This window comes from Gastrolobium bilobum, unplaced genomic scaffold (assembly GCF_033153095.1).
Source record: "Gastrolobium bilobum isolate Gb01-03AN ecotype WA unplaced genomic scaffold, APGP_CSIRO_Gbil_v1 utg115563, whole genome shotgun sequence".
In the NCBI taxonomy this organism is placed as follows: Eukaryota; Viridiplantae; Streptophyta; class Magnoliopsida; order Fabales; family Fabaceae; genus Gastrolobium; species Gastrolobium bilobum.
The window spans coordinates 1-9,550 of NW_026895714.1; the positions used below are offsets into that span (position 1 = coordinate 1).

General features: G+C 33.4%; 1 protein-coding gene across 2 annotated transcripts; it reads left to right on the forward strand.

Annotated features, from left to right (window-relative positions):
• Positions 1–5,304: 5,304 nt before the first annotated feature.
• On the forward strand, positions 5,305–8,790 carry LOC133293893 (mannose-6-phosphate isomerase 1-like). Of its 2 annotated transcripts, none has more exons than XM_061492518.1 (5): positions 5,305–5,915; positions 6,054–6,221; positions 7,282–7,494; positions 7,571–7,837; positions 8,288–8,790. In XM_061492518.1, the coding sequence occupies exons 1-5, from the start codon at positions 5,619–5,621 to the stop codon at positions 8,606–8,608; spliced, it is 1,266 nt and encodes a 421-aa protein (XP_061348502.1). In that variant the 5' UTR covers positions 5,305–5,618; the 3' UTR covers positions 8,609–8,790. The 2 variants fall into 2 exon arrangements, with proteins under 2 accessions (XP_061348502.1, XP_061348505.1); XM_061492521.1 differs by having other exon boundaries at positions 7,291–7,494.
• Positions 8,791–9,550: the final 760 nt, after the last annotated feature.

Consider the following 9,550-nt stretch of genomic DNA (forward strand, 5'->3'; position numbering starts at 1 on the left):
AAATTTACATTCAAGTCGTTAAGGACATGGTACATATTACACACAAACAAAAAGACCACAAAACCTTCACACTAACAAAAAAGTTTCTACTGACCTTACAACTTGGGTAGTTACTGCCTAAAATACAAATCAACAAGCATTTTTCGTTGTAGACATCACAATCCCAAATACTATTACAAGTACAATAAACAATACCATATAAAGTTTCAACAATTTATCCTTTTGTATGCAATTAAGACATGTGGGTTCATTAACCCACTCAAAAAAATTACACTTCCGACCCCCTTTGAAATTAGCGCATCCTAACACTACAAATTTGGCCTTTCAAGAAGGAAAACAATAATAAATTGTGGAGGTTTAAATTCTGCCAAAAATTATTTTATTTAGTGGAGGTTTTTTTGACCTACACTAAATAACCTCCACTAATCATCTATGTTTTTGTAGTGATTAAGTCCCAACCGAGAAAAGAACCTTGGTAATGCAAACTTAAAACTCTTAAATACCCCAAAAGAAAGACTAATAAATAATAAGCAACATGCATCACCGAAGGTTGAAACTTGAATGAGAAACATGTCATGCAACAGAATTTAAAGAAACTTACAAGCTCCGATTTGACAAAATGGTCATTTGGGTTAATCCCTCTGCACCTCAACTTCATTGAAGACCAACAAAAAAAAGAAAAAAAAGAACTATTAAATCCAATTAAATAATCTAATAATGTTCTTAGCATGTAAGCAAAATGAAAAGATAAAAATAAAAGGAGAGCTTATAGAAAAACTGTGCACCTCTATTGATCAGCATTGCTAATTATCGGAATAAGACCCTTGAAACAAAATCCATGATGTATTTTTATGCTAGACTTATTCTATGCTACTCATTACATCCACCTCCTCGTGCATGTGACATATACCTGCTATCTGATGTATATGAAAACAGTGGAGGACAAGGGAGATATCAATGTTATAGCATAATAAAAGTTGTTATTTATTAAGCAATAAAAAAAATATCTTCACATACTTTCAAAATATAATTGTGACATATCATGTCATTATATAGGAATCAGATCTCAGTATTTTTATGGGTTGATTACCCAGAGAAAGTACCATGATAATAATCAAATACTGGGAATTTGGACACTTTAGTCAGAAGAGTTGTCAATTTCGAACACAGTAGCACAAAACGAAATGTTTGTGGTGTAGGAAAGTTAAAATTTCCACTTATCAGCTAAAGAAAATGTCAAAAAGGTGATGAATGGGTTTAACTATAAGGACATTAAATGTATTGTACATTTACTTCATCAATAAAACAAGTAAAACGAAACAAAGAAAAAGTAAAATCGGGGTGGGAAGGGAGAATTAGGTAATATCAGAAAGTAAATGGTGACAGTGACACACTTAACCAGATAAAAATCTACCTGTAAAAGTATATTGAAAGTAAATGTCAACAAGATAGAAATACTCTAACCTGTGCATATCATCCGAGGACCCATCTCTTAGTCTTGAAGAAGTTATTTCTCTGCAGTCATCTTGAGTACCTATGTGGCATGGTTTTTCATAAGCATAGTAAAACTTCTAGTGGGAGAGGGGCATAAAACTCATGAATAACCATTTCATCTGCTGGTCGGGTCGCACCAACAGAAAGCACAATGGACTTATACTTGTAAGGAGTTAAAACTTTCCTACTTCTCAGCTCTAAAATAACAATGAACAATGTCTATGTCAAATTGCACAATTATAATCATACTCGGTATTCGATAGGCATTGATGATTAACAAACGACTTTGTTTCTAAACTATATTTGAATAACAAGTTAGGTATATTGTCATTTTTAAGACACCAATATAAGGCCTAAACGAGTATTTAATCGCTTTGGAGAATATCTTATAAAAGAATATCTTATGTATACATATACACTTATGGAGAGTACATTTAACCTCCAGCAAAGACAAGGGGTGGTCCACTTAATTATAGTTATAATATTCTCTCATCAACCCTGTATACTGCATATCAGATTCATCCTTAAAGAAAGTTTTGTAATCGTAATCGGGTTTATGATAACTACGCACCGAATCAGCATTATTTTAAAGGATAAAATATAAAAGATTGGCATATTATTAGATCATGAATAGCTGACCACAAGGCAAACTTCAACAGAAATTATTAAATTTCAATGTAGATCACAAAACCAATTTATATGTGAAACTCAATTCCCTCGGACAGAAAAGTTAAAGCAATATATCTTGTTCCCCTTATTACCATGACTTTGTGAACTTGTTCTTCCATGTGACAAAGATGCAGGCAAAAACTAGTTACACATTGAGGTGAATTTATTATTCAAACTACTTCTGAAATCGTTTAAAAAATATTATTAGAAGATCTTGTTTTTCTTTTTTCTTTTTTTTTAATATTTTTTAGTTGAGTTAGAGATCTGAAAATAACACTTAAACTAAATCATGAAGAGAAACATCATACTGCAATGCTATGTTGTTGGCATGCACATTGATAATATTTTAAAGAAAATAAAAAATATATTAAATTAAGAAAAAAATTGGGAAGCAGCATCAGCAACCTTAGAATCGGGAAAATTAGAAGATGCGATTACTTATAGAAGCTTTCCCTAGGGATGGTTGGCTCGATCGTCGGAGAGGGTGTCGACGGTAGCTGCAGATTTGGAGAGAGAAATTCGGAGTTAGAGAAGCAAATTGGCATCAAGAAAGAGATAGAGAGGGACTTACTTGGGTCACTGTAGGCTGAACCAGAAGGAGTGAAGGAAGCCATTGTAGCAGTAGAAGATCCAGATCTGGAAGAATGAAACCTAGGAACAAAATTGAAAAATGGAGCTTAATCAAAATCCTACAAAGACATGAAACTTTCGTGATGACGTGAGAAAAAAATAGCACAAGGTTCTAACGAAGACAATTAGCAGAAAAGAAAGAAGAAAAAAGAAAAATTGCCATAAGTGATTTTTCTTATTTGGAAAATTAGATTGAGAAAATAAAAAGAAAGCAATAATATGCAGCTTGCAACGTGGTTGAGGTTAACCGTTAGTGCCTTTCCACAGCTTCGCGATGCAGGAGTAGCAGACCGTGTGGGTGGCGGACGGAAAGGTCTGGCACAAGGCGGCCTTGGCGGTGTGCAGCAGATCTCCGACAACTACCCTAGTTCCAGCTCCACGAACAGAGGTGAGCGAAATTGTGCGCAAAGAAGCAAACAAACCTCGTCAGCGCCAGAGAGAGAGAGAGAGAGAGAGAGCGAATGAGTTGGACACGGCAGTAAATTATAACGTTGTGACACAAAGAAAATCAACAATATTCAAAATGTATGGGTAATTTCGTAATTTTGGTAAAGATTCCCATCATTTTTTTATAATCAACCAAACATAGTTAGTCAAATTAATCCAAGTTTCCTGTCAAATTTTTTGGGCTACCAAACATCTTTTTGCAAATTATCCTGTAAAAAAAGTTGCTAACTATTTTTCCGCAAATTTTTTTTCTGGGATCACAAAAATTTTCTCTTGTACCAAACGCCCCCTAAGGGCATGTTTGTTTGCACTTTAAATAAAAGTAACTTTTATTTTTTTTTATCTTAAAAGTTTTTTTTAAAAAATTTAAAACTATTTATATTTTTATCAAAATATTTAAATTTTAAAAAAAATATTTGACTTTTTACTTCTGTTTTTTTTTTAGAAGTTAAAATTTTTAGCTTCAGAAAAAAGTAGGTATTTGACTTTTTTTATGACTTCTGTTCTTTTTAAAAGCAAACATCCAAACGAACTAAAAATGAAAAGTGTTTTTCTTCAAAAAAAAAAAAAAGAGCAACTTCTGGAGAAAAAAACTCATCCAAACGAGCCCTAATTCGTGATATAGTAAAATATAAAAAATAAAATTCAAAATGTTTGAGTTATTAATCCAAAAATAAATAAGTAAATTTAATGAACTATTTGTCTATTTATTTCATCTATACACAATTTTTTGTGTAAACTTTTTACACGACAGAACTACATATTTATTAAACAAAAAGTTTAGTCTTTGTCATTTTAAATGACATAAGTTAGTTCATTTTAGGAGAGAGATAGACACAAAAAAATGAAAATTATGCGAGAGAGAAAGTGGGTGGTTTTTTTAATTTAAAATTCAAATTTTCTGTGTCTGTATCTCTCTTAAAATGACATAACTTTCTGTCATTTAAAATGACACACACTTTTCTCTTAAAAAAAAAAAGTACAAACATAAAAATAAAGATTCGTTGGTAAAGTCCTCTCTAAATCTTTGTATTTATCTTGTCCTATATAAGCATGTGATATTTAAAAAAAAAAAAACCATTCGAAGGGATGTATTTCTATTTTTAACATAGATACATAAATACAAGCATGTTGGAATGATCCATCCAAATGTATCAACATTGTATGCATAAATATTTTTAACATATATGTATCAATATCATTTTATAATTTTTATATATTGAATAACATTTGTATTTTGAGAAAAACAAAAAAAATTGTAACCAAATATTACAGAGACCAGACTATATGATTATCAAATTCATGCTTAAGTTCTATCAACTTTCTATCTTAGGTAAATTAATCAAAACTTAACATGCGTCTAAATCAGATAACTCATTTTAATGACATTATTAAAAGTAGTAAAAAAAAATTTGGTAAACAAAGCAGTAATTTATTCACCGGAGAAATATTTCTCTACTCACAAATAAAGTTATCTCTAGCCACTGAGATAAATTTATCTTCAGTGAACTCAAAACGATATTGTTTTGAATTATAAGATTAAAAAATTATAACGATAAAGACTAATATAACTCTGCGATATATTAGAATTACAAAAACATTTTAATTTCTGCTTCAAAATGACATTATTTTATGAAAAGGATATTCTTATTACCAAAATTTTTCACTACCAACTTATTACCTATCTAATCACCATTGGATTAATATTTTCTCTCTCTCTCCAAAAACTTTTTAACATTCTCTCTCTTTGATCCAATGATAATTAGATGAGCAATAAATTGATAGTAGAAAATTTTAGTAGTAAGAATATCCCTTCTCTTATTGTGTACTTACCGAAAATAATTTATATCTGCAAAATTCCTTTGCTCTTTATTCACTAAATAATGTCAACACGAATATTCATATTTAGGAAAGGATCAAGTCAACATCGCAAAACAAAAAAAAAATTATGACAAAAAAATGATAAGAAAGTTCATAAATTGTCTTGATTAGATTAATCATTTTGAGCTTGTGCATGAAATTTCGTGCTCTTAGACAAATCTTGCAAAGAAAGAAAGCAAGAAAGAAAAAGGTAACGAAATTGAAGATAAGATCCCAATTGTAACTGACAAGAAGAAGAAGTAGAAAGCGACGGCAACAGACAAAGACACTAACCTCCTCTTGCGGCAGCTTTCTCTCTCTAACCCACGTCGGTTTCTCTCTCTCTCTCTAACCCACAAACTTTCCCTCTCTTCGAGACGCTTCAAATACGACTCACAAAAGCAATGACTCGATATCTCAATTCGCATTCTCTTCCTTTCCATTGATTCTCTAAGCTTCACAACAATCACTCTCTCTCTCTCTCTCTCTCTCTCTCTCTTTCAATTGCCGTAACAACCATGGAGGATGCGAAGCAGCTTCAGAAGCTTCATTGTTCTGTGAAGAACTACGATTGGGGTCTACCTGGGCGAGTTTCGGAGGTTGCAAGGCTCTTCGCGCTCAATTCTGGGTCCCAATTCGATCCAGAGGAGCCTTATGCGGAACTTTGGATGGGTACCCATGATTCAGGGCCATCGTTTCTGGTCTCCAATGGTTCCCCAAGGGTCACCCTTAAGGATTGGATTTCTCAGAACCCTGATGTTCTTGGCGACAAGGTTCTTCAAAAATGGGGTTCTGATCTCCCTTTCTTGTTTAAGGTATTTTATGTCGTCCTTTTTTCTCTCTCTCTCTCTCTGTGTGTGTGTGTGTAAATGGGTATCTCAATGTTTGCACAAGATTGAATTTTGAGTGTGAATTATGTGTTTCTTTCTTTTTTTACTTTTTTGGGGCATTAGGTGCTGTCTGTGGCGAAGGCCTTGTCTATACAGGCTCACCCTGATAAGGAGTTGGCTAGGACTCTGCATAAATTGCAGCCTAATGTGTATAAGGATGGGAATCACAAACCCGAGATGGCATTGGCAATGACAGATTTTGAGGCTCTTTGTGGATTTATCACTCTTAAGGTACAGGATGTTGTGAATTTTATTTTTATTTTATTTTATATTAGTTTTTCAAGTGTATACGAGTGTTGTAAGAATAACTGGTTTGGTTTTCTTTGACTTTGTCTATAACTATTACTTGTTTATGTTCAGAGAACTGTTTGTGCTGTCTTTCCAATTTAAACTCGATGATGTGAATTTGAGCCTTATTTTAAGGCAAAAATTGGGTAGGGTTGTCTCGAATTTTCTGTCTGCAGTGTTGTTATTGATGGTAAGTAAATTAGAATTTTTTTATGAATTCATTGATAATTTGTTATGTTAAACGTCACTTTTAAATAAAAAATTTAAAAATATTCAGTATTCATGTACTTTAAATGATTGGAAAAGAACAGCCCACCTGTTAGGTATAATTCCCCAATGATGTGACTGAATGAACATCTTTCTGTTCGCTTTACTTTTATTAATGCGTCAATCACATATCCCCTTGTTCACAGGCTCCTTTCGATGCAATGCAACCCGTGATCGCCGACCAAACAATTAAGTAAGAGCATCATGTGAAAAAAATCAAATGATAACAGAGTTAAAAAAAAAAACCTGGAAGTGTTGGTTACGGTGGTAGTGGAAGTTTGATATCTTTTTTTATTGTATGTCTGTTAGTGTGGGACTGCCAAACTGAAGTTATGTCACTTTAATTTGTGGTATCCATGAGATTGGGTTTGGCTTTGGGGGGATTTTGATGTTTGTTGTTACTTTCTGTTGGTTCTACATGATGTCCACTTACTTATTGGTGTAATAGTGAGCAGCTTGGATATGTGGATTAAGGGAACCCATTCGATTAACTCATGAGTTCATATAATGGTGCTGCCATGGTTTTTGCTGTAATTCTCTAAAACCACTCCCCATTATTGGTCACAAAGAAACAAGGCCTTGCCCTCTTTATTTCTGTAATTCTGTAAGGTGTAAATTTAAATTTGCATTTTGTCAATTGCATTATGTACAGACATTTCTTACTGGTTTATTTTGATCCATCTTTGTGATGTTATTCACTTCGAGCAAGTGAGAAATATGCCGTGTTTCTATTTAGGAGCTTAAGGCTGTGCTTCATACTGTTCCTGAGGTTGTGGAACTGCTTGGTGCTGCAAATGCAAACCTAGTCTTACAAACTAGTGATCAGGATGGTGAAGAGAAGGTTAAACATGTTTTGCAAGCAGTGTTTACCCACCTCATGTCAGCTAGTAAAGAGAGAGTAACTGATGCAGTTAACAGACTGAAAAGTCGTCTGCATAAGGAAAGTGAGGTTAGTTGATTTCTTGCTCTATTCGGTTTTAAGATTTTAGCTTACGTCCTTATATAATATTATCATTTTGCAACAGGTGAGGCAGTTGACAGATAAGGAGCAGCTTGTGCTGCGTTTGGAAAAGCAATACCCAGTTGATGTTGGTGTCATAGCAGCCTTTTTTCTTAACCATGTAAAACTCACTCCAGGTGAAGCTTTGTTTCTAGGGGCAAACGAACCACATGCATATTTATCTGGTGAGTGCATTGAATGCATGGCAACTTCTGACAATGTTGTGCGAGCTGGCCTAACTCCCAAACACAGAGATGTCGAGACTCTTTGTTCCATGCTCACATACAAACAGGTAAATGATATACCAAGGTTGTTAATGCAGCTTTTCAGTCAGATATTCAGTTTACTTATAGACATCTACTTTTTCCTATGGTTATTATTTGATGTCAACAATGACTTGTTAAACCTTGTATTTCAGCCTTACACCTGGTCACTAAGCTTAGGCATATGTTTCAATTTTCTCTCTTTGAATTTCATCTTGGCTATGGATTAATCCGTATGGCTGCCTTCTCTTCTATTTTTTGCATCGATGGATATCATAATACCACCTGGATTGCTTGGTTGGCAGTGGCACTTGTGCAATATTGACTCAATTAAGCATTTGCATGCATATATAGTTGAAGACTGAACCCACATTTATCATTATTCTCAACTTTTTGAGGGAAGATATAGTTTTGAAATGGTAACTCAATAGATAGCATGCATATATTGATGCCATTTTTTCTCTGTCTAATTTTTACAGGGTTCCCCTGAGATTTTGCGAGGAGTTCCTCTAAATCCATATGTAAATAGATATATCCCACCATTCGAGGAATTTGAGATTGATCGCTGTATTCTTCCTCAAGGGGAAAAAATGGTGTTCCCAGCAATCCCAGGTCCTTCCATCTTTTTGGTCACAGTTGGGAAAGGAAAGATAAATGCAGGAACATCATCCAAAGGACTTGCAATCACTGAAGGTGATGTTCTTTTTGCAGCGGCTTATACTGAGATTAGCGTTACTAGTGCATCTGAGTTGCATCTGTACAGATCAGGGGTTAATAGCAGATTTTTTCAAGTTTCCTAATTTTTTTTTTCATATGCTTTTTAGAGTAAAGTAATGCAATTCTGTGTTGCATGTTTAGTGTAGATGCAAGAGTAATAAGATCACATAGCATATCGAGTCTGAGAAAAGTTAATTATAGAGAGGCCGGTTGCCATTCGTTTATTGTTCATAATAATTCAAGCAAGTTAAATGCCCTTTAAGATGTATTCCTATTTATTAATTTATATCAATAAATGAAGTAACTACAAATATTTTTTATGTTTGTTTACGTTGAATTTTATTGAACTGGTCGAGCTGAACTCAAAAATTATACATAAACATTAAACTTGAAGCTTGATATAAGACTGAACTATATTTATATCATTTCCTACAATATAATCTTTTAAAATAACGGAAAAAATTATTAAATGCAACTTTGTGCAAAAGAAATGGAAACTTTGTATTTTCTCTTGAACCAGTGTTGTGAACTAGAATAGGAAGTCATCCAGCTAGAAGACTTGAGTGAAGAGTTTAGAAATAATTAACAAGCAAATTTAAGTCTCTGCAGAAACTAACTGCAGCGTATGGCTTTTTGAGTAGTGTTTCCAGTTCAACTAATACCAAGCTTGTCATGTTTTAAAAAAAGAGTGAACTATACCAAACCTCAGGCTCAGCTTGAAGACGAACTGCAATATATTTTTAAGTGAAGTCTCACAGATAAGACATGATATAATTTATAAGTTTGTTAAAAAAAATTGTCAATATAATTCTCCCGGATCTTAAATAGAGACAGCAAAAACCTGTGTAACTATCTCCTCAAATTCAGTGGGTTCGGCATCCTTATCCTTGTTGATCTTCCTTGAAGTGTACATTTTGGTCAATCTGTTTCATGACATAACAGCGACCATCCCAATTTTATCACGGTAAGTAACATATATGATTAAAACTACAAGTTTGAATTCGTTCAAAATTAGAATCCAAGGA

What these genes read in the sequence shown, in the direction of transcription:
- LOC133293893 (XM_061492518.1), top strand. Translation starts at nt 5,619, where the DNA reads ATGGAGGATGCGAAGCAGCTTCAGAAGCTTCATTGTTCTGTGAAGAAC. An exon ending in GTCTGCATAAGGAAAGTGAG is followed by an intron (nt 7,495 to 7,570) that starts GTTAGTTGATTT and finishes ATTTTGCAACAG; the next exon opens with GTGAGGCAGTTGACAGATAA. An exon ending in CCATGCTCACATACAAACAG is followed by an intron (nt 7,838 to 8,287) that starts GTAAATGATATA and finishes TAATTTTTACAG; the next exon opens with GGTTCCCCTGAGATTTTGCG.